This window comes from Pseudophryne corroboree, chromosome 1 (genome assembly GCF_028390025.1).
Source record: "Pseudophryne corroboree isolate aPseCor3 chromosome 1, aPseCor3.hap2, whole genome shotgun sequence".
Taxonomy (NCBI): Eukaryota; Metazoa; Chordata; class Amphibia; order Anura; family Myobatrachidae; genus Pseudophryne; species Pseudophryne corroboree.
Window position 1 is genome coordinate 320492056 of NC_086444.1, and position 26419 is coordinate 320518474.

Below are 26419 nucleotides of genomic sequence, written 5' to 3' on the forward strand. Positions count from 1 at the left end.
CAAGAGCAGGGACTTCCTTCCTCACGTGCCTTTCCTTTTCTTACACTATCTTAAACTTCATACTCCCTTTGATGGCACCTAAACCTTGGTTTTCTATAGCTGTCCAATATGGTCTTGAACTGTAAGTGCTGTTCTCCTGCTTGCTCATTTGATTATGTACTGTGTAATGGGCGCTGCGGATCGCTTGTGGCGCCATATAAATAAAGGATAATAATAAATAATAGAGAGCTTTGTGCATAAAACATCTATGGATCAGCTGCCTTCAAGATACTCAAAACACTATTGGGCATCAATTCCATGTGCTTTTACACACACACCGCTTTCTGTGTTTAGCTGAAGATGTGGGGGCTTATGCAATGGCCTCAAAGACTCTGCCCATATTTTTAAAACAGGCGTCATGTAAAAGGCAAAATGAGGTTGGTGTTGCCTTTTAAAATTATTGCAGTTTTAAAAATGATATAAGCCCCCTGGTGTTTCTTCTAAATTTTAAAAAGGTACTCCGCAGTAATATTGGCCTGAACTAAGACCACACTTTCTGGCTTAAGCATTGATCCTTTTAATCATATCGAGGGTCAGTGCTCCTTGGGTGCAGTGATGCAAAGGGAAAGGCGGGGGGGGGGGGGGGGGGGGGGGGGGGGGGGGGGGGGAGATTTCGGAGCGGGTTTTAATCACCTGGACCCATGGTGTCCTCTCCCCCTTTGCCCACCTTACCTGGCAGCACCCTGGCTACTGCCTACCATGTGCTTACTACTAAAATGTGCCTCCTCGATTTTCTCCTGTAGAGAGAAACAATGGCACCCCCCCCCCCCCCCCCCCCCCCCCCCCCCCCCCCCCCCCCCCCCCCCCCCCCCCCCCCCCCCCCCCCCAAACCATAATTTTCCTGGATTTTTTTGCAAGGAGACACTACCACGCCTCCTTAAATAGGCCATGCCCCTCAAGGTACCATAGCCCCAACATCCTTTCTATGGCCATGCTTGGGTGTGGACTGAAGCTGCAGTTTGGTGATACAGGTTACATAATCTTTGATGATGAACCTTAATGATATAGACAGATTAGATTGAGGGTACCGCACTGGACAATGTTGTATGTAATAAATAATAAGTTGTGTCATTGAGTTTCCGAGAAAACCGACAAGTTAGACTACAGTCTAGCATTCATCACCGTCTACCATTCGTAACGACTTTTTGGGTAGATGAGATGGTGATTGTCAGTGGTGCTCCCATAGGTCAAAGGACATAATTGAATATGGGGGTAAAGAGAAAAGTGACCTTTGTTGGGAGCACTCGCCCTTGGAAAAAAATTTAGGATTAATTTTGTAATGATAGAAAAAGTATGGAAAAAAGTTCTAAAACAGCCACTTTTCTTTGACCTATTTATCAGCCAAAGAAAAGTGGATGTTTGAGAACTTTTTCACATACGCACATATTTATTTAATTTAATATCCTTATATTTATTTATGTATATGACCATCTTGTGCCTCTTTATCTTATTTATGACTGATTCGCACTATGGGATAAATATGGAGACGGACTACTTGCGCTGTGGTGAATATTCACATCAAGGGTATCTCTTTACTAACCTCAGTGCTAAAAGTCTATCTACCTTTCTTTCAGCTGTATGACTGTACTCTGCCCTCTCTCATTCCCCGTCCTATACCAAAGATGCTGGCATGACGGGAGAACAGCAGAAGGGTTAGATCGTTACAGTCTTAGCCTCTTTTTTCAAGCTGTATGTTACAGTCCAATTGAGGATTTTACGGTTTGCTATTATTACAACTTTTATTTTTCACATCTTATGCTCACACGCTCAACAGGGAGATTTGATCAGTAATGGAGATATTATTCCTCTGGATCTCAAAGCAGTGTTGTTATGCCTATATAAAATACAGGCCTTTTTGTGCAAGCCTATATTGACCAGTTCCTGTAGTGGCGTTGTTAGGCCCATAAAAATACAGGCCTTGTTGACACAAGTCTATACTGACCAGATGATTCAAACCCCTGTATACCTGTAAGATTGGGTTGCAAACTGGCGAAATGATGGTCAACTAAACAACCCTGGCAAGGCACTGCATTGATCATTGTAGCCAGGCTCAGTGATAACTACCTCTTATATATCCTCTATAACAACTGCACCTTATCTTGTTGATCAAACACAACCTACTACCATACCACACTGTATATGCCCAATCTCGTCTGATCTTGGAAGCAATACAGTGTTGGGCCTGGTCAGTACTTAAGTGGGAGACCACTAGGGCATACCAGGTGTTGTAGGTTACCGCTGGCATCATATAAGCAACAAGGCTGATCCTGCAGTATTTTGGATATATATTTAGCAGACATGCAAATAATGTTTAACAAATTCATCAATAAATTCACAGATACAGCGGAGTTTGTGGTTCACGGTTAACATAGCCATCTATTTATTTATTTTTGACCTTGTCTGTGTGTTCATATTTTATATTAAATTTGTTACTATTAAAAGTTATGTTTTAATTACTCTATCATTACAAAATTAATCCAAAAAAAATTTCTGAGAGCGAGTGCTCCCAACAAAGGTCACTTCTTTTCTCTTTACCCCCATAATCAATGATATTATAGACAGATGTAAGAGTCACAGTGCCAGATAGATTCTTTTTCTTCTAAAAATGCCTTTACTCACAATGTTAGCTCCCTTCCTGATTAGGTAGAGATTAGAAGTTGCAGTAATTCCTGTCATGGTACAAAAGGGAGCTGGAACAATCAGGGCACATCATTTGTTTTTTCCTCTTCAATGCTCTTCTATAAAAAGAGATTGACCTACTCAAGAAGAGTCCCTATACAGATGCCGGAATTCCGCCCGGTGGCATGCCGACTAACAGGGACTATTACCAGCCCCCCCCCCCCTCCCCTTTCTCCAATCTAAACACGGGGATCCCGCCATCAGTATGGTGACTGGCGGTATACCAACTGCCGGTCACCTATACCCAACCCGATGATCTGGGAATGTTGCTGTTGCACAGGGATAAGTCTGTGGCACCCCATTTCACCTAGAAGCCTACAGAGGCACCATACTATGTAGAAAGGCACACGTTGAATGATTTGGGCATGCCCAGCACCTATCCTTTACATTCCTCTATGCTTGCTCTAGGACGCATCTCATTACATAGAAAGGTGAAGAGTGTATTGTTAAGAGGGGATCAGTATGAGATCCCAGTAGTCCGTTGAGAGGTAGCACCCATCTTAATCTTCCTCTTGCTTCTCTGGTGCTTGTTCTGTGAGGTTAAGTGCACTGGGAAGCTCCTGCACTGGTCACCACTGTGTCCAGCTAAGGCCCTAATGGTACATTTTTTACATTTTTCTTGTATGAATTAGTGATTACTTACCTTATCCATGTAGAAATGGTTGACTTGGAAGAGCACAACCCTTTCTACACTGCTTATCTTCCATCACAACACATAATCGAAATTACGCATTGTGATGCTGCTATGGCTTTCCCCAGTGCCCATCGCCAACCCTGTCCCAGCAACCTTGGACACAAAGAACAGCGAGTATGTTGTGCATGTGCGGTAGTTAAATTGTGTTTCTTTTTCCTGTGGTGATATTACTCAATAATGGATTATAGCCATACAGTTTTAAGTATAGCCCAACCACTGCTGTATCTCAGTGTACCCAAATTGCTCTACGGTCCCTGTATCTCTGTATTCCCCATGGCTACTGTGTCCACAGCTGTCCAAGTCTATATTGTATAGTAACATTCTCTCTGTATTGTATGGCAGCCTCTGGAATGTACCATGTATTGTATAGCAGTCCCTAAAACGCATGCCTATGTTGTGACTCTGAAAGTAAAGTATTGGGGGTTGGGGGCTAGGAGTGTATTAGCCTAGGGTGGGCTAGGTTAAACATAAAAAGAATAAACAAAAATGGAAATGCACAAATAACGACAATTTATTATAGGAGGCTTAGAGCCATCAACTATATCATGTGGCTTCTATGGAGGAAGCCTAATATTTGTTTAATGCACAAGGCACTATGTATTGTAGATGTGAAAAATAAACATAGAAACGGATTATGCAAAAAACTATTATTTTTTTTTAACCTTTGACTAAATGTATGGTTATTTTATATTTACAGTAAATAGATCTATTTTCTATCATGCTTAAACTGGGAGATACTTACATAATACCATTGACACCCATTGTAAGTATACTGAGCTGCATCTTGATGGAACAATTCATTGGAATTCCTGTGAGCTGAGAAAATAAAAGCCATATTTATAGCACTGATGACACTTTCTGACATTTTATTTAGATAGGACCACCGTATTACTTTTATTGGCATTGGGGGTTATTCAGAGTTGTTAGCAAACCATAAATGTTAGCAATTTGGCAAAGCCATGTGCACTGCAGGTGGGACAGATATAACATGTGCAGAGAGAGTTAGATTTGGGTGGGTTATTTTGTTTCTGTGCAGGGTAAATACTGTCTGCTTTATTTTTACACTGCAATTTAGATTTCAGTTTGCGCACATCCCACCCAAATCTAACTCTCTGCACATTTTACACACGCCCCACGTGCAGTGCCACATGGTTTTGCCCAACTGCTAACTTTTTGATTTGATAACAAACCTGAATAATCCCCATTATCTTAAATTTTAGAGAAGCTCAAATAAATAAATGCTATATACAGTAGGACAGATTATACGATCCCTTCCCCCTCCCCTCCATTGTGCTTCACTGAGATTTGGCAGTGTTAAACCTACATGTCAGCAGCATGGCATACCTTACAACTATTCTGATTTGGGTGGGACAGTTCCCATTTGAAGTGATCCAAACACGCTGGGGGGCCTGTGCAGTTTATTAAATAGCAGAGTAGTCGTCAACGGGTGCCTCGTGTCTAATGCCCCTGGTGTGCACGACATTTATGGGGTATTTTTAGAATAGGGAAGGGTAAGCTGAGGTGACAATCCCTGTGACTAGTGACCATGCCTCCTTTTATTGCAAGCGTCTCTGTAACGAGACTTAAAATGTTGGAGGTATGCCATGCTATGTGAAGTCAAATTGGTTTGACGGATGGCAGAAACCTCAATACCGAACATCACCAGTAGACAGGAATAACTTACCTTTTGTATTTTAAAATAACTTCTAGAAATTTAAGCTACATTTATAAAGCAAGGACAGATTCATACATTTGTAACCTCATTAGAGAACAAAGGGCAGAGTGTAGCTGATATTTTTATTTTTTAATAATAATAAAAAAATAAAAAACACATGGCACGGAAGCAAATCTTTAAAAACCGAATGACAGGAATTTACTGTCCGTTGCCAGGTATTGAATGGATACTGTTAATCTGTTAGCAATAACGGATTTGACTAAAATTAACTTCATTGCAAGGGACTAAAAGCTGCCTGTAGAGGGAGTAAGACTTCTACTTAAGTCAGTAACATCCTGAACGCTTACTTCAGGGGTGTTTTCACTTTAGTTCGCTATTTTCAGGACCATGTATCTGCCTGATCTTAAAAGGGATTGGCAGTCTAAAGAGTTCATGAAAATAGGGGTAATAAATGCTCTTTGCGATAGTATATCTCCATATGATTAAAAATCAGCACATTCTATTTACAGCAAAGGAAATATGTATTATGACTGCAGGAGTGTCAGACATAGATAAACCTAGTAAAGGATTGGAGATATTAGGTGTCCCTGCTTTACTTCTGCTAGAATGATTGAAGAAACCAATTTTTACTTGTGCATGCTGTATACAAGTTGCCGACAATCACAAAAAAAAAAAAAAAAAGTTCACCACTATACAGAAAATAAGAATTTACTTACCGATAATTCTATTTCTCATAGTCCGTAGTGGATGCTGGGAACTCCGAAAGGACCATGGGGAATAGCGGCTCCGCAGGAGACTGGGCACAAAAGTAAAAGCTTTAGGACTAGCTGGTGTGCACTGGCTCCTCCCCCCATGACCCTCCTCCAAGCCTCAGTTAGGATACTGTGCCCGGACGAGCGTACACAATAAGGAAGGATTTTGAATCCCGGGTAAGACTCATACCAGCCACACCAATCACACCGTACAACCTGTGATCTGAACCCAGTTAACAGCATGATAACAGAGGAGCCTCTGAAAAGATGGCTCAACAATAATAACCCGATTTTTGTAACTATGTACAAGTATTGCAGACAATCCGCACTTGGGATGGGCGCCCAGCATCCACTACGGACTATGAGAAATAGAATTATCGGTAAGTAAATTCTTATTTTCTCTGACGTCCTAGTGGATGCTGGGAACTCCGAAAGGACCATGGGGATTATACCAAAGCTCCCAAACGGGCGGGAGAGTGCGGATGACTCTGCAGCACCAAATGAGAGAACTCCAGGTCCTCCTCAGCCAGGGTATCAATTTTGTAGAATTTTACAAACGTATTTGCTCCTGACCAAGTAGCTGCTCGGCAAAGTTGTAAAGCCGAGACCCATCGGGCAGCCGCCCAAGATGAGCCCATCTTCCTTGTGGAGTGGGCATTTACAGATTTTTGGCTGTGGCAGGCCTGCCACAGAATGTGCAAGCTGAATTGTACTACAAATCCAACGAGCAATAGTCTGCTTAGAAGCAGGAGCACCCAGCTTGTTGGGTGCATACAGGATAAACAGCGAGTCAGATTTTCTGACTCCAGCCGTCCTGGAAACATATATTTTCAGGGCCCTGACAACGTCAAGCAACTTGGAGTCCTCCAAGTCCCTAGTAGCCGCAGGCACCACAATAGGTTGGTTCAGGTGAAACGCTGAAACCACCTTAGGGAGAAACTGAGGACGAGTCCTCAATTCCGCCCTGTCCGAATGGAAAATCAGATTTTTCAGGATAAAGCCGCCAATTCTGACACGCGCCTGGCCCAGGCCAGGGCCAACAGCATGACCACTTTCCATGTGAGATATTTTAACTCCACAGATTTAAGTGGTTCAAACCAATGTGACTTTTTGGAACCCAAAAACTAAATTGAGATCCCAAGGTGCCACTGGAGGCACAAAAGGAGGCTGTATATGCAGTACCCCTTTTACAACGTCTGAACTTCAGGGACTGAAGCTAGTTCTTTTTGGAAGAAAATTGACAGGGCCGAAATTTGAACCTTAATGGACCCCAATTTCAGGCCCATAGACACTCCTGTTTGCAGGAAATGTAGGAATCGACCCAGTTGAATTTCCTCCGTCGGGACTTACTGGCCTCGCACCACGCAACATATTTTCGCCAAATGCGGTGATAATGTTTTGCGGTTACATCCTTCCTGGCTTTGATCAGGATAGGGATGACTTCATCCGGAATGCCTTTTTTCCTTCAGGATCCGGCGTTCAACCGCCATGCCGTCAAACGCAGTCGCGGTAAGTCTTGGAACAGACAGGGTCCTTGCTGAAGCAGGTCCCTTCTTAGAGGTAGAGGCCACGGATCCTCCGTGAGCATCTTTTGAAGTTCCGGTTACCAAGTCCTTCTTGGCCAATCCGGAGCCACGAATATAGTGCTTACTCCTCTCCATCTTATCAATCTCAGTACCTTGGGTATGAGAGGCAGATGAGGGAACACATACACTGACTGGTACACCCACGGTGTTACCAGAGCGTCTACAGCTATTGCCTGAGGGTCCCTTGACCTGGCGCAATACCTGTTGAGTTTTTCCCAACGGTTTATAATCATGTGGAAGACTTCTGGGTGAAGTCCCCACTCTCCCGGGTGGAGGTCGTGTCTGCTGAGGAAGTCTGCTTCCTAGTTGTCCACTCCCGGAATTGCTGACAGTGCTATCACATGATTTTCCGCCCAGCGAAGAATCCTTGCAGCTTCTGCCATTGCCCTCCTGCTTCTTGTGCCACCCTGTCTGTTTACGTGGGTGACTGCCGTGATGTTGTCCGACTGGATCAACACTGGCTGACCTTGAAGCAGAGGTCTTGCTAAGCTTAGAGCATTGTAAATGGCCCTTAGCTTCAGGATATTTATGTGAAGTGATGTCTCCAGGCTTGACCATAAGCCCTGGAAATTCCTTCCCTGTGTGACTGCTCCCCAGCCTCGCAGGCTGGCATCCGTGGTCACCAGGACCCAGTCCTGAATGCCGAATCTGCGGCCCTCTAGAAGATGAGCACTCTGCAACCACCACAGGAGGGACACCCTTGTTCTTGGTGACAGGGTTATCCGCTGATGCATCTGAAGATGCGACCCGGACCATTTGTCCAGCAGGTCCCACTGGAAAGTTCTTGCGTGGAATCTGCCGAATGGGATTGCTTCGTAGGAAGCCACCATTTTACCCAGAACCCTTGTGCATTGAGCACTGAGACTTGGCTCGGTTTTAGGAGGTTCCTGACTAGCTCGGATAACTCCCTGGCTTTCTCCTCCGAGAGAAACACCTTTTTCTGGACTGTGTCCAGGATCATCCCTAGGAACAGAAGACGAGTCGTCGGAACCAGCTGCGATTTTGGAATATTGAGAATCCAATCGTGCTGCCGCCACACTACCTGAGATAGTGCTACACCGACCTCCAACTGTTCCCTGGATCTTACCCTTATCAGGGAATCGTCCAAGTAAGGGATAACTAAAATTCCCTTCCTTCGAAGGAATATCATAATTTCGGCCATTACCTTGGTAAAGACCCGGGGTGCCGTGGACCATCCATACGGCAGCGTCTGAACTGATAGTGACAGTTCTGTACCATAAACCTGAGGTACCCTTGGTGAGAAGGGTAAATTTGGACATGAAGGTAAGCATCCTTGATGTCCCGAGACATCATGTAGTCCCCTTCTTCCAGGTTCGCAATCACTGCTCTGAGTGACTCAATCTTGAATTTGAACCTCTGTATGTAAGTGTTCAAAGATTTTAGATTTAGAATCGGTCTCACCGAGCCGTCCGGCTTCGGTACCACAACAGTGTGGAATAATACCCCGTTCCCTGTTGCAGGAGGGGTACCTTGATTATCACCTGCTGGGAATACAGCTTGTGAATGGCTTCCAAAACTGTCTCCCTGTCAGAAGGAGACATCGGTAAAGCCGACTTTAGGAAACGGCGAGGGGGAGACGTCTCGAATTCCAATTTGTACCCCTGAGATATCACCTGAAGGATCCAGGGGTCTACTTGCGAGTGAGCCCACTGCGCGCTGAAATTCATTGAGACGGGCCCCCCACCGTGCCTGATTCTGCTTGTAAAGCCCCAGCGTCATACTGAGGGCTTGGCAGAGGCGGGAGAGGGTTTCTGTTCCTGGGAACTGGCTGATTTCTGCAGCCTTTTTCCTCTCCCTCTGTCACAGGGCAGAAATGAGGAACCTTTTGCCCGCTTGTCCACGAAAAGACTGCGCCTGATAATACGGCGTCTTCTCATGTTGCGAGGCGACCTGGGGTACAAACGTGGATTTCCCAGCTGTTGCCGTGGCCACCAGGTCTGAAAGACCGACCCCAAATAACTCCTCCCCTTAATAAGGCAATACTTCCAAATGCCGTTTGAAATCCGCATCACCTGACCACTGTCGTGTCCATAACCCTCTACTGGTAGAAATGGACAACGCACTTAGACTTGATGCCAGTCGGCAAATATTCCGCTGTGCATCACGCATATATAGAAATGCATCTTTTAAATGCTCTATAGGCAAAAATATACTGTCCCTATCTAGGGTATCAATATTTTCAGTCAGGGAATCCGACCACGCCAACCCAGCACTGCACATCCAGGCTGAGGCGATTGCTGGTCGCAGTATAACACCAGTATGTGTGTAAATACATTTTAGGATACCCTCCTGCTTTCTATCAGCAGGATCCTTAAGGGCGGCCATCTCAGGAGAGGGTAGAGCCCTTACAAGCGTGTGAGCGCTTTATCCACCCTAGGGGGTGTTTCCCAACGCACCCTAACCTCTGGCGGGAAAGGATATAATGCCAATAACATTTTAGAAATTATCCGTTGTTATCGGGGGAAACCCACGCATCATCACACACCTCATTTAATTTCTCAGATTCAGGAAAACTACAGGTAGTTTTTCCTCACCGAACATAATACCCCTTTTTGGTGGTACTCGTATTATCAGAAATGTGTAAAACATTTTTCATTGCCTCAATCATGTAACGTGTGGCCCTACTGGAAGTCACATTTGTCTCTTCACCGTCGACACTGGAGTCAGTATCCGTGTCGGCGTCTATATCTGCCATCTGAGGTAACGGGCGCTTTAGAGCCCCTGACGGCCTATGAGACGTCTGGACAGGCACAAGCTGAGTAGCCGGCTGTCTCATGTCAACCACTGTCTTTTATACAGAGCTGACACGGTCACGTAATTCCTTCCAACAGTTCATCCACTCAGGTGTCGACCCCCTAGGGGTTGACATCACTATTACAGGCAATCTGCTCCGTCTCCACATCATTTTTCTCCTCATACATGTCGACACAAACGTACCGACATACAGCACACACACAGGGAATGCTCTGATAGAGGACAGGACCCCACTAGCCCTTTGGGGAGACAGAGGGAGAGTTTGCCAGCACACACCAGAGCGCTATATATATACAGGGATAACCTTATATAAGTGTTTTTCCCCTTATAGCTGCTGTATCTTTAATACTGCGCGTAATTAGTGCCCCCCCTCTCTTTTTTAACCCTTTCTGTAGTGTAGTGACTGCAGGGGAGAGCCAGGGAGCTTCCCTCCAACGGAGCTGTGAGGGAAAATGGCGCCAGTGTGCTGAGGAGATAGGCTCCGCCCCCTTATCGGCGGCCTTATCTCCCGTTTTTCTATGTATTCTGGCAGGGGTTAAATGCATCCATATAGCCCAGGAGCTATATGTGATGTATTTTTTTGCCATCTAAGGTATTTTTATTGCGTCTCAGGGCGCCCCCCCCAGCGCCCTGCACCCTCAGTGACCGGAGTGTGAAGTGTGCTGAGAGCAATGGCGCACAGCTGCGGTGCTGTGCGCTACCTTATTGAAGACAGGACGTCTTCTGCCGCCGATTTTCCGGACCTCTTCTGCTCTTCTGGCTCTGTAAGGGGGACGGCGGCGCGGCTCTGAGACCCATCCATGGCTGGGCCTGTGATCGTCCCTCTGGAGCTAATGTCCAGTAGCCTAAGAAGCCCAATCCACTCTGCACGCAGGTGAGTTCGCTTCTTCTCCCCTTAGTCCCTCGATGCAGTGAGCCTGTTGCCAGCAGGACTCACTGAAAATAAAAAACCTAATTTAAACTTTTACTCTAAGCAGCTCAGGAGAGCCACCTAGATTGCACCCTTCTCGTTCGGGCACAAAAATCTAACTGAGGCTTGGAGGAGGGTCATGGGGGGAGGAGCCAGTGCACACCAGCTAGTCCTAAAGCTTTTACTTTTGTGCCCAGTCTCCTGCGGAGCCGCTATTCCCCATGGTCCTTTCGGAGTTCCCAGCATCCACTAGGACGTCAGAGAAACTTTTTATGTTAAACATGATCGAGCAGCCTTCTAGAACTATGGCCCAAATACATTAAGCCTTAATAAGTGATGAAGTGGAGACGGATAACGAGTGATAAAGTACCAGCCAATCAGCTTCCTAACTGCCACGTAACAGGCTGTGTTTGAAAAATGACAGGAGCTGATTGGCTGGTACTTTATCACTTTATAAAGCTGCTATGTAACAGCTGGACTTATACAGGGGAGGATTATAAATAAGGTGCTCAACACATATGCTTTACCATGAGACCATTGTTCGCTAAACCAGATGTGACATGATTTTATTAAGACTATATTTAAGTAAAACAAAGATATTGTTATAAAATTAGGAGGAGTCCTTACTGACAAATGGAGTCAATTTTGTCACTCATTTCTCTGGGTAAAGCCTTTGTACAGACACATCCTGCACTACTCTATCAGAGCGTGTCTGACATGGACAACATTAGACTTCAACAAGTTAATCATCTAGTATTTTTCATTTATCAGATTCAGTACCAAAGTTTAACGCCATTATAATGGCAATAAAAAAAAAAATGAACAAATAAAAACAGAAGGTAATATTTGACCTAAGACTAGGAAAGACGTATGGTCCGTGTTTGTCACTTATCACTGGGGTAATGAGCCTAATGAATTTATGAGTTTAAGTGCTTCTTATCTAAGTCACTTCTTGTATTGAAGCAATATGAAATCCTTGTACTATGGAATACTGGATGCTTAAAACAACACGCAACTGCCTACTAAGGCATTGCTATTTTACAAAAGGATTAAAATAGGTTTAATCTTACAATTAAGTATTTAGTCCTAATCCCACTACGTAGCCCATTATGAGAAGATATAGGAACAGTAATTAAAGAAAGAAAATGTCCAGGTTATCATCCCTGGAATAAAGAAAATTACACTCTTAATTAGTGATGAGCAGGTTCAGTTTCTCGGAAACCGAACCCCCCCGAACTTCACCCTTTTTACACGGGTCCGAGCCATACTCGGATTCTCCCGTATGGCTCGGGTAACCCGAGCGCGCCCGAACGTCATCATCCCGCTGTCGGATTCTCGCGAGATTCGGATTCTATATAAGCAGCCGCGAGTCGCCGCCATTTTCACTCGTGCATTGGAAATGTTAGGGAGAGGACGTGGCTGGCGTCCTCTCCGTTATTGTTGAACTTGATTGTGCACTATTGCTTAATTGTGGGGAGAGCTGGGGAGCAGCTGTATAATATAGGAGGAGTACAGTGCAGAGTTTTGCTGATCAGTGACCACCAGTTATCCGTTCTCTGCCTGAAAAAAACGCTCCATATCTGTGCTCAGTGTGCTGCATATATCTGTGCTCACACTGCTTAATTGTGGGGACTGGGGAGCAGCTGTATTATATAGCAGGAGTACAGTGCAGAGTGACCACCAGTATACGTTGTCTGCCTGAAAAACACTCCATATCTGTGCTGTGTGCTGCTTTATTGTGGGGACTGGGGACCACCAGTATAATATTATATAGGAGGAGTACAGTGCAGAGTTTTGCTGACCAGTGACCACCAGTATATAATATATAGCATTACAGTACAGTAGGCCACTGCTGTACCTACCTCTGTGTCGTCATTAAGTATACTATCCATCTAGATTCTATACCTGTGGTGCATTTCAGTTGTGCAGTTTGCTGACACAGTGACCACCAGTATATATAGCAGTACGGTACAGAAGGCCACTGCTGTACCTACCTCTGTGTCGTCATTAAGTATACTATCCATCTACATTCTATACCTGTGGTGCATTTTAGTTTTGCAGTTTGCTGACACAGTGACCACCAGTATACTATATATAGCAGTACGTAAGGCCACTGCTGTACCTACCTCTGTGTCGTCATTAAGTATACTATCCATCTACATTCTATACCTGTGGTGCATTTTAGTTTTGCAGATTGCCGACAGTGACCACCAGTATATATAGCAGTACGGTACGGAAGGCCACTGCTCTACCTACCTCTGTGTCGTCAAGTATACTATCCATCCATACCTGTGGTGCATTTCAGTTGTGCGCAGTATATATAGTAGTAGGCCATTGCTATTGATAGTTACTGGCATATAATTCCACACATTAAAAAATGGAGAACAAAAATGTGGAGGTTAAAATAGGGAAAGATCAAGATCCACTTCCACCTCGTGCTGAAGCTGCTGCCACTAGTCATGGCCGAGACGATGAAATGCCATCAACGTCGTCTGCCAAGGCCGATGCCCAATGTCATAGTAGAGAGCATGTAAAATCCAAAAAACAAAAGTTCAGTAAAATAACCCAAAAATCAAAATTAAAAAGCGTCTGAGGAGAAGCGTAAACTTGCCAATATGCCATTTACGACACGGAGTGGCAAGGAACGGCTGAAGCCCTGGCCTATGTTCATGGCTAGTGGTTCAGCTTCACATGAGGATGGAAGCACTCATCCTCTCGCTAGAAAAATGAAAAGACTTAAGCTGGCAAAAGCACAGCAAAGAACTGTGCGTTCTTCTAAATCACAAATACCCAAGGAGAGTCCAATTGTGTCGGTTGCGATGCCTGACCTTCCCAAAACTGGACGGGAAGAGCTTGCGCCTTCCACCATTTGCACGCCCCCTGCAAGTGCTGGAAGGAGCACCCGCAGTCCAGTTCCTGATAGTCAAATTGAAGATGTCACTGCTGAAGTACACCAGGATGAGGATATGGCTGTTGCTGGTGCTGGGGAGGAAATTGACAAGGAGGATTCTGATGGTGAGGTGGTTTGTTAAGTCAGGCACCCGGGGAGACACCTGTTGTCCGTGGGACAAATATGGCCATTGACATGCCTGGTCAAAATACAAAAAAAAAAAAAAAAATCAGCTCTTCGGTGTGGAATTATTTCAACACAAATGCGGACAACAGGTGTCAAGCAGTGTGTTGCCTTTGTCAAGCTGTAATAAGTAGGGGTAAGGACGTTAACCACCTCGGAACATCCTCGCTTATACGTCACCTGCAGCGCATTCATCATAAGTCAGTTACAAGTTCAAAAACTTTGGGTGACAGCGGAAGCAGTCCACTAACCACTAAATCCCTTCCTCTTGTAACCAAGCTCCTGCAAGCCACACCACCAACTCCCTCAGTGTCAATTTCCTCCTTACCCAGGAAAGCCAATAGTCCTGCAGGCCATGTCACTGGCAAGTCTGACGAGTCCTCTCCTGCCTGGGATTCCTCCGATGCATCCTTGAGTGTAACGCCTACTGCTGCTGGCGCTGCTGTTGTAGCTGCTGGGAGTCGATCGTCATCCCAGAGGGGAAGTCGGAAGACCACTTGTACTACTTCCAGTAAGCAATTGACTGTCCAACAGTCCTTTGCGAGGAAGATGAAATATCACAGCAGTCATCCTGCTGCAAAGCAGATAACTCAGGCCTTGGCAGCCTGGGCGGTGAGAAACGTGGTTCCGGTATCCACCGTTAACTCAGAGGCAACTAGAGACTTGATTGAGGTACTGTGTCCCCGGTACCAAATACCATCTAGGTTCCATTTCTCTAGGCAGGCGATACCGAAAATGTACACAGACCTCAGAAAAAGACTCACCAGTGTCCTAAAAAATGCAGTTGTACCCAATGTCCACTTAACCACGGACATGTGGACAAGTGGAGCAGGGCAGACTCAGGACTATACGACTGTGACAGCCCACTGGGTAGATGTATTGCCTCCCGCAGCAAGAACAGCAGCGGCGGCACTAGTAGCAGCATCTCGCAAATGCCAACTCGTTCCTAGGCAGGCTACGCTTTGTATCACCGCTTTCCAGAAGAGGCACACAGCTGACAACCTGAGGAAGATCATCGCAGAATGGCTTAACCCAATTGGACTCTCCTGGGGATTTGTGACATCGGACAACGCCACCAATATTGTGCGTGCATTACATCTGGGCAAATTCCAGCACGTCCCATGTTTTGCACATACATTGAATTTGGTGGTGCAAAATTATTTAAAAAAACGACAGGGGCGTGCAAGAGATGCTGTCGGTGGCCCGAAGAATTGCGGGCCACTTTCGGCATTCAGCCACCACGTACAGAAGACTGGAGCACCACCAAACAATCCTGAACCTGCCCTGCCATCATCTGAAGCAAGAGGTGATAACAAGGTGGAATTCAACCCTCTATATGCTTCAGAGGATGGAGGAGCAGCAAAAGGCCATTCAAGCCTATACATCTGGCCACGATATAGGCAAAGGAGGGGGAATGCACCTGACTCAAGCGCAGTGGAGAATGATTTCAACGTTGTGCAAGGTTCTGCAACCCTTTGAACTTGCCACACGTGAATCTCAGTTCAGACACTGCCAGCCTGAGTCAGGTCATTCCCCTCATCAGGCTTTTGCAGAAGAAGCTGGAGACATTGAAGGAGGAGCTAAAACAGAGCGATTCCGCTAGGCATGTGGGACTTGTGGATGGAGCACTTAATTCGCTTAACCAGGATTCACGGGTGGTCAATCTGTTGAAATCAGAGCACTACATTTTGGCCACCGTGCTCGATCCTAGATTTAAAACCTACGTTGTATCTCTCAACATCTCCTCCTTCACATTCTCCCGCAACTGGGGGTGCGAGGAAAAGGCTAAGAAATCCGAGCCCACCCGCTGGCGGTGATGCAGGGCAGTCTGGAGCGAGTGCCGACATCTGGTCTGGACTGAAGGACCTGACAACGATTACGGACATGTCGTCTACTGTCACTTCATATGATTCTCTCACCATTGAAAGAATGGTGGAGGATTATGAGTGACCGCATCCAAGTAAGCACGTCAGACAGTCCGCACGTATACTGGCAGGAAAAAGAGGCAATTTGGAGGCCCTTGCACAAACTGGCTTTATTCTACCTAAGTTGCCCTCCCTCCAGTGTGTACTCCGAAAGAGTGTTTAGTGCAGCCGCTCACCTGGTCAGCAATCGGCATACGAGGTTACTTCCAGAAAATGTGGAGAAGATGATGTTCATCAAAATGAATTATAATCAATTCCTCCGTGGAGACATTCACCAGCAGCAATTGCCTCCACAAAGTACACAGGGACCTGAGATGGTGGATTCCAGTGGGGACGAATTAATAATCTGTGAGGAGGGGGATGTACACAGTGAAAGGGGTGAGGAATCGGAGGATGATGATGAGGTGGACATCTTGCCTCTGTAGAGCCAGTTTGTGCAAGGAGAGATTGATTGCTTCTTTTTTTGGTGGGGGCCCAAACCAACCAGTCATTTCAGTCACAGTCGTGTGGCAGACCCTGTTGCTGAAATTATGGGTTCGTTAAAGTGTGCATGTCCTGTTTATACAACATAAGGGTGGGTGGGAGGGCCCAAGGACAATTCCATCTTGCACCTCTTTTTTCTTTAATTTTTCTTTGCATCATGTGCTGTTTGGGGACAATTTTTTTGAAGTGCCATCCTGCCTGACACTGCAGTGCCACTCCTAGATGGGCCAGGTGTTTGTGTCGGCCACTTGTGTCGCTTAGCTTAGTCACACAGCGACCTTGGTGCGCCTCTTTTTTTCTTTGCATCATGTGCTGTTTGGGGACAATTTTTTTGAAGTGCCATCCTGCCTGACACTGCAGTGCCACTCCTAGATGGGCCAGGTGTTTGTGTCGGCCACTTGTGTCGCTTAGCTTAGTCACACAGCGACCTTGGTGCGCCTCTTTTTTTCTTTGCATCATGTGCTGTTTGGGGATTATTTTTTTGAAGTGCCATCCTGCCTGACACTGCAGTGCCACTCCTAGATGGGCCAGGTGTTTGTGTCGGCCACTTGAGTCGCTTAGCTTAGCCATCCAGCGACCTCGGTGCAAATTTTAGGACTAAAAATAATATTGTGAGGTGTTCAGAATAGACTGGAAATGAGTGGAAATTATGGTTATTGAGGTTAATAAAACTATGGGATCAAAATGACCACCAAATTCTATGATTTAAGCTGTTTTTTAGGGTTTTTTGTAAAAAAAACCCGAATCCAAAACACACCCGAATCAGACAAAAAAATTTCGGTGAGGTTTTGCCAAAACGCGCCCGAATCCAAAACACGGCCGCGGAACCGAATCCAAAACCGAAACACAAAACCCGAAAAATGTCCGGTGCACATCACTACTCTTAATTAGGTAGGTACCATAAACTTAATCTAGTAACAAGGGGTTTAATAAAAAAAAAAAACCCCACAAAGCGTGTAATCACCAAGAGGTCAGTGCGGCAGCTGGCAACAAGAGAACGGAGAGGGAGACAGAGAGCTTACCGGGGCACTCGAAATAAGGGCAGGAAAAGAAGCTTAGCGGAAGACTATTGGTGGCAAGGAACTGCTCTTTCAACTTCCACAGGGTGCTTAGGCCTGCTAATAACGAAAGATAACGGTTTTACAAACTCAACGTTTTAGCATACTGGCATGACTAGGAGAATATACAATTACCATGTGTACACAATTATAGAACACTGCTGCAACACTATACAAAATGCCATAAAAAATATAGGGGGCCTTGATGTGGTATAACTGCCTGTTATTACATAACACATACCATAGCCGTATAGGTATAAAGCTCATCACAAATATCACACAAATGTCACAGACTAAGGACAAAGGCAGATTTAACAATCACGCAAAGCAGTACATCAGAGTTTAGTCTTTTGGACATCATGAGGTATGGCCAGGCGTGGTGCAACAAATACCTATATAGGGAACTTTCACCAAAATCAGATGTATGAAATAACACTGAATCATTATAATTTAATGTATTCAGAATTATAACCATATTAAACAATCATTCAATCTCATGGCTACATAGGTCATAGCAACACGATCTTTGCAGTTCTAATTGTCAAGATAAAAAGTAATTAATGGGTTCATAAACATGTTTCACAATTCTCATGATCAAAACATATTATGCTCCAAGATACAGTGCTGGTACAAAAGACATCATAGTGACAATGTAGTCACTAATAACAACAATAACTAAATAAATAGATAGATAAATAAATAAATAAATGTAACCCTCAATGCACAAGCCCCGGCAGCTCCCACTTTGTGGTAGACTGGACAGCTTTATGACAGGAGGACCACCTGCCAGAGTAAGTATAGGAGCAGATGGTCAGGACGGAGCCACAAGCGGAGGATGCAAAGCTGAACAGAGACTGACGTGACCCCGCAATATACCGGGATCTATTAAACTAGTAACAACAACCCTACTATTTTTACAATAGGTCTCAAAGTACTTTACATTAAAAAAAACACCCAACAAGTTACTGAGTTGTGTTTTTTTTCTTCAGAAATCAAATCGGTGCATTAGACGAGAGTTCCAAATAAAGTGCCAAAGCCTAAAGATCAACCCCCAAATGTAGTAAGGGAGATTCTAGGTACTGCTAATAGTCCTTCATCCGCAGAAAACGAGCGAGGGGAAATGTAAGGGGTCAGATACCGCTTCAGGTACCTAGGAGCCTGGTTATGGAGGGCTTTTGAAAGTCAGTAAGCCAATCCTGAAATAAAAAGTCATCTTCTTACAGGCAGCCAGTGAAAGGTGTAGACAATGGGTATTACGTGGCAGAACTAGGGCTGGCTAGAAAATCTATGCCTCCACTCTAGAATCCTTCAAAAAACAGACTAAAGATTTTCCTGTTTACTGATGATTACACCCGAGCAAGTTAAGAGTGGGGTTTGGGCCCGCAAGTTGGAAGTTACCGCTTGCACAGGTATGGGAGAGGGAGGGGCAGTGCGGCACAAGAGTCCCCTGAACTCATGAAACTGTGCTCACGCACAGCCAGAGAATAACTTATTAGGGATCACATAACTCGGTTGGAGCCAGAATAAGTAAATATATCACATCATGCCCTTTACTTCATTCACTCGCTTTTGAAAATGTATGTAGCATAATGTATGGAGGGGTCAAACAGATAACCCTTTCACACCAAGCTTCTTACCGAATTATTGCAGAGGAAACCTGGGTCCTGGTTTGGTGTGATACGGTCAACCCGGGTTGTGTTACCCACCAGGGTCGAACCTGGCCCGGACTCAGGTAGCCTGCGGTTTGAACAGTGCAAAGCGGGTCATGGATGATGTGGACTCCAAGCGCCGGCAAGGGGACGACCCAGCAATAACCCGGGTCCAGCCTGAGCGTGAACATGGTTTCAAGCAGTTGTGACACTGCTTGAAACAGTGTTCAATAACCTGGGTCAGACTTAGGATTTTTGTTGTGAAAGAGGTATAAATTTTATTTATTCAACCAGTTCTTTATATAGCGCGCACACATTCTGCAGCGCTTTACAGAGAGAATATTTGGCCATTCATAAAAGTCCCTGCCCCAGTGGAGCTTACAATCAATGGGGCAGATGTATTAAGCTGGAGACGGCATAAGGAAGTGATAAACCAGTGATAAGTGCAAGGTGATAAACACACCAGCCAGTCAACTACTAACTGTTAATTTACATATTGGAGCGGATTGGCTGGTATGTTTATCACTGGTTTATCACTTCCTTATGCCTCTCCAGGTTAACACATCTGCCCCAATATTCCCTACCACATGCACACACATTCCAGAATTTGCAGGGTTCATTTTCTTGGGATACAATTAACCTACCAGTACATTTTTGGATTGTGGGAGGAAACCAGAGTACCTGGAGGAAACCCACCCAAGTACGGGGAGAATAAACAGACTCCACACAGTTAGGGCCATGGTGGGAATCAAACCCATGACCTCAGTTCTGTGAAGCAGTAATGCCAACCATTACACCATCTGTACTGCCAAATGAGAAACTATCCCAGAAATGGGGTCGGATTTTATTTAAGAACTCCCCAATTTGCACCCCAACAGTCCTGAGGCCATACCCCACTCATCCTTAGCACTGAATTGGTGAACAAAAAGGACTGGACTTCTACATATTAGGACTGCCATGAAGAAAACAAATATCCAGTATAGTATACAAACTACAAACCCCAACCACCCATCACCACCACACACACAAAAATAAATAAATATTGTATATACACATGCAGCCATGCTTAATCGTACAGTTTAGTTGTGTTTGTACGTATTGCCCCATTTTTTCATAAATGTACGTAATGTGACACTTTGTCAATAAATTTTATATATTTTTTTATCAATTTGGTATTTTACCTTATTGTGGACACCAGTGGTCGCTGCAACCCCTCATCCTTTTTTACCAATTTATTTAGGGAAATTACTGTGTCTGTTCTTATTTAAGGAAATAGCTAACGCCTCCTAATATAATAGGGGGGAGTGTCGTATAGAGTTAAGTTAATACAACATATCTGTCACGTCTGTTCCCATCACACGTGGCGCAATATTAATCAATTTTTTTTAATAGATAGTATATATATATATATATATACTATCTATCTAGGTATCGATGTATATCTATATCTATTATTTGAAATCAGCAAAAACAAATAAATAAATAAAAATAAGATGAAAAAAACAAAACATTTTGCAAAAAAAAACATTTAATATCTCTAACTTTAAAAGCCTTTCACCACGGGTTGCATCTAAACTCATAAGCTCAACAGATTCAAACTTGAAAATGTCTGGACTTTAATTAGGACATGGGCTACAGCAAAAAGTCACTGACACTGTGGTTGTTGATATTATGAAACAAAGAAGATTATGAGAGAGTGTGAGAGAGGGACTGGTGTTTTTATCATTTTGATTTAACCAACACTGTTCAATTAAGACTGCCGGCACCCACCAGCCCCAACATTGTTCTCTATAACACTGCATTATACAAACCCTTCCCACAACATTTTTCCTCAGCCATCTCTCCATGTACAAGTACAATAAGGAGTTCTTTTTAGTAAGCCACAAAGACACTCAGATGTCCTATGGGAAGCACCCCACCTAGAAACTTCACTTGTGCCAGTTTTCAGAGCGCTTCCAGATGTCCTGAATGCCTTCCATTTACTAGTATGGAATTCCCGTCGTAAACAGAGGCTTTAGTACTCCATATCAAAATACATGTAAAATAAAGGTTTCTATTGTTTACAACATAAACTGTTAAAGGAGCAGATGAATAACATGGTGCCTGGACACTACAAACTACATCACTGCCGTATAGTTCTTACAAATCTTATGAGCTTCTTACTCAATCTCTTTACGAAAACAGGATTTTCACAGATTTACTTTTATGGTTGCTATACAAACTATTATATGTTATGCAACCATACAGAATGGGGACACGCCTGCAAAATAGGATCTTTCATGCAAGTTGTGTCCATTGTCTTTTTTACACACAAGTAAAAATATGAAAGTTTCTATGTGGCATTTCTCTGTTTGCAAATAATGCGTTATCCATTACAGCGTTCGACAAGGGCATAGCTACCATAGGTTCAGGCAGTGCTGCTGCTATGGGGCCCAGAGCGGAGAGGGGCCCATCTTCCCTATCAAAGTTACGCACAAACTTTTTCCTTGGGGCCTGCAATATATCTAGGAATGCCCCTGGACCTGCTCATTGTAGTGTGGTATAAAATGAACTGCAGGGCATTTTAAATGTTATATAACATAACCAGGGCACTGTTATGAGGCACAATATGAATGGAGAGCACTATATATCATAATGTGAATTAGGGGTACTGTGTGGAATAGTATGTACTGGCAGCTCTGAAATGTGACTTACTGTAGGGTGAACTTAAGCACTACTGCGATTCATAAGAGAAACTAGGGCACAACTATGGGGCATAACATTAAATAAGGGTCTACTATGGTTCAGAAAATGTTCATGGGCACTATTATAGGGCATAAAATTAATAACTGCTGCAGAGAAGCGTCTCTCTAGAAGCATTGGGACGGGGGCCCCTTCAAAATGTTGCTATGGGGCGCACAAAGTTCTGGTTACATCCTTGGCGTTAGATACAACAAAACAAAACCTGGGTGAATGTTTGGGGATTATTGGTTGTGGCGTGTATTAGAGAGATAGATGCACATGCTGAAGATTTCAATACCACCTAATGCTGGGCATACAAAGGCACATAACATGCCTGCCAGACAGTTTATCTGACACTACAGATCTTGCGACGCGATGCGCGAGCATGCCGGTTGAATCTCGCGTCTCAAGATAGTGTGCCAGATGCATCATTGCTTGTAAAGTGATAAAATGGAGAGTGAAAAAGTACCAGCCAATCAGCTCTTAACTGCCATTTTTCAAACACAGCCTGTGACATGGCAGTTAGAACCTGATTGGCTGGCACTTTTTCTTTCTCCATTTTATCACTTTCCAAGCAATGATGCATCTAGCTCAGAATGTGCTGCACTCAATATTTATCGAATCACGGTGCGATCGCATGTGTTTTTTTAAACACATGCAATATATCGCACTGCGATGTGCGATGGGCACCCGCTGCTCCCACTCGGCGGTGACGTGCCTATCACATGATTACCATGTGATCTATCGCATGGTAATCACCTTGGCAGTTCAGGTGCAATTTCATCGCACCTGAACTGCCGGTGCGATGCCCCACGATGTCGCGTCGCGGGGCATCGCACAAGTGTATGGGTACCATTACAGGCATACACTGAGATTTTTGACAATCCTTGATATCAACGCTCTGAAATTTCTCCTCTCCCAGGGGCATTGTTCTTTTCCAGGGAAAATGTCAGTCGGTCGGCTGTGGTAGGGAACACACAGCCTAATGCGGCCGACAGGACACTTAAACTGGGCATACACTATATAATTATCTGGCAGATCTACTAGATCTGGCTTGCTGTAATTAAAATCTGGTAATGGATAGGAGCAAATGACAGTAGTTGACCATTTGCTCCCAAACACTGGAAAATGGACAAAAACTGTTGGTCAGGCAAATTGGTTAAATCTGTAATTTAACCAATTTGTACAACTAGACTTTTTCCATTGTTTGGGAGCAAATGGTCACTTGTCGTTTGCTCTCACCCATTTTCAGATTTCCATTCCAACCAGCCAGAACTGGCAGATTATCTGCCAGATAATTGTATAGTGCATGCCCATATATTTACAAATATTGAATGGGACAGACATGCTGGATGATTCAGCTTGTCCAACCAATCGATATTACCGGATTGGTCGCCTGCATCTCAGCGTGTATGCCCAGCATGAAGCCATGAGAAGTTGTGTACTTTAACCATCCATCTTACTCAGGCCCAGTGTGTAGGAAACCAGGAGAACAGATTATATTATAGTGGTATAAAATGATGAGAAAATTAGGGGAGGAAGAGTCATTACTACAGAAGAAGATTTTTGCATGGGATGCAGAGGCACCAACTACAAGTTGTACACCACTTAGTGCTACACCCCTGCCTGAAAGGACTGTAGGGAAAGCAGCTACTGAAACACACAACCGACCATACTTACAGGATGTAAGTCTAGGAAGAGTGAATGGAGTTTTTCATTTGGGTGTAGCCCATCCACAGCCTGCACAAATCCCGGGTCAGCTTTGTAGAAGTGAGGAAAAGATAAAAACAAGGGTGCATCTGGTAAAACAGAAAGATTCTTATTAACCCAATGATTCAAATGAATGTGTAAGCACATCCAGGGAACACATGCAATATACATTTCTTAACACCCAATGACAGTACCAACATAAGCAAGAGCAGGGATGGGATATTACAGGTACATTGGGCTTAAGTGTATTTTATACATAGGAAAACTTTTCAGCAACTGCGTGTGGAGCGTTAAAAAGAAGCACTTGGTAATGTGTGTTTAGCTGCTCCTAAGGTATGGTGCAATGGTATACGTGTAAGATACCAGCTGTCGGAATCCCAAAACTAAGCACATCCTGAAATGGTGGCTGGGTGGGTCAGGGTTTTCAGGAAAAGGTGGAGGGGGGGGGGGGGGGGGGGGAGAGAGTGTGTTTAGATTTAGGCACCATCCAATGGGTTAGGGTTATGCATCACCGTTGGGGGTGTTAGGGTTAAGAACTAAGGGTCGGGGGGGGGGCGTTAAGGTCAGTCTGTGGAGAAGGGGGTTAGGGGGAGTTATAATACTTAACCCGCCCCTGTTGGGATCGTGATTATCGGGATGCCGGCATCGGTATTGTGACCATCGGCATCCCATCCGCAGATAACACATACCGATACCAGTGCAATAGCTATCAGATAAAACGGTTTATGTAGGAAAACTGCAAGAATAGATTGCTGTAAAGACAGCTTGTCATTTTCATAGTCCTTCACACACATAAATAAGCCTGGTTAACTTGTCAACAAAAAAACCCACCATCCTTAATTCCTCACTTCCAGAAAGCAGCACACTCACAATCCATTTTAATGAACTTATAAATTATAGGTTAAAACTGTAAATTTTGATCCTCATGAGAGTATTGATAAAAGGTATTTATAGGGTCAAATACAGACCTCTAGCTATTGAACATGTAATAAATGTTTACAAGAGTCCTAGAAGTGCAATGGCTTTCTGTAACGGAGCATGCAAGTTAGTTATTTATACTGAAAGACAAAGTAAAGTCTACAGCCAGACTTCCATAATGCTGAAATTATTATTTCTGAAGGTTAATTTTTTTATGCGCAAAAAGCTTCAAGGAGAGGATTGTGAATGGCTTAAGGAGTAAAGCGTTCTACCTATCATAAGTCAGTGTCAGAGTAATATAATTTCCACATAGGGTGAGCTATGGAACTAAAAGAAAATCATTGAAAGGAAGAAATATTCAACATCATTAAACAAACACTTAGGTGGAATAGTTTTGCATAGAGTGGCTGCATTTGGTTTCACAGCATTCCCTTTATTTCACCCGAGTGGAACATGTTTACGTAGCTAATCAATGAGGAGTCTGTGCGTCAAGTACTGTATGCATCACACCTTAAAATCTTGAACAGTCAGGGGGGTGTGTGTGTGTGTGTGTGTGTATGTATATATATATGTGTGTATATATATATATATATATATATATATATATATATACATACACACACACACATATACATATTATATATATATATATATATATATATATATATATATATATATATATATATATATATATATATATATATATATATACATACATACATACATACACACACATTCCAGAAAGCGGTGGCACTCGGAGACTTGGAATAACGTGCATAAAACATTTATTGTAAGTTTCTAGATACGCAGCCCCTTCGTCAGGATAACCAATATGTACAGAATACAGTGTTTAAATACCTTAACCCACGAGGACGCTCCGCTCAGCCTCCACCCGCGTCGCCCGGATTCCGGATCTGTCTCACCGGAAGTGACGACATCCCGGCCCGACCAGCCAGCGCATTGGAGCTGTGAACAGAGTAACCATAGTTACTGACGAAGGGGCTGCGTACCCCGAAACGTAGAAACTTACAATATATGTTTTATGCACGTTATTCCAAGTCTCCGAGTGCCGCGGCTTTCTGGAATGCATATGTGAGGGGCTGTCTGTCACTCAAGGAGGAGGGCACAGGAGCAATATCTGGATTCCGTGGGGACGGAGGGAGTGCCGGATCATTCTGGACGATTATATATATATATATATATATATATATATATATATTTATTTAATTTATTTATTATCTATAAACATTTAACAAAACAGATCTGAGGGCGCTACTGTATCATATTATTACACCTTAATTAACATAGAAACAGCTGTAAAAAAAAAAAAAAATTCTGATTTACATTCAGTTTTCAAAGCTGTTCTTTATCAGCATATCTCCAACATACATAAGGTTACTTGTCCAGTCTCTAAATAGAAAGTTCTGCTAGCATGGGAGGACACGAGGAAAAGCTTATCTTAATAATGTGTCTCCTAATAACACTGCAATTTCACATGTACAAAATCACACTATTAGTATTGGAATCTGCACCTAAAAAGGAAAGCTTTTACATAACAGGGGGCAAAAATGGATTAAAATGCCCAACGACTAGAAGATTACCTTAACCATTCCCATCTACTTTAGACAGACAAAACCAAAAGCCACGATCTGCCAAATAACAAAGATAAGCAGTATGAAAATCTCCTAACTTAAGGTTATCCCTGCAACAAGGATAGCATGAAATACATGTGATGAGCAGTGGGCTTAAGTGCCGGTATAGCATAATGCTAG

The 26419-nt window shown here is 43.9% G+C and overlaps 1 protein-coding gene and 1 pseudogene across 3 annotated transcripts in view; one reads left to right on the plus strand and one right to left on the minus strand.

Moving 5' to 3' along the window:
- SCARB1 (scavenger receptor class B member 1) overlaps positions 1-26419 on the minus strand; it is a 215088-nt gene that overhangs the window by 18411 nt on the left and 170258 nt on the right. For all 3 annotated transcript variants that reach the window (XM_063964593.1, XM_063964592.1, XM_063964591.1), the window contains exons 8-9: positions 23700-23818; positions 4155-4228 (exon numbers count right to left, since the gene is read on the minus strand). In XM_063964593.1, coding sequence (XP_063820663.1) covers positions 4155-4228; positions 23700-23818 — 193 coding nt within the window. The remainder of the gene's footprint in view (positions 1-4154; positions 4229-23699; positions 23819-26419) is intronic.
- LOC134936681 (5S ribosomal RNA) lies at positions 2155-2273 on the plus strand (annotated as a pseudogene).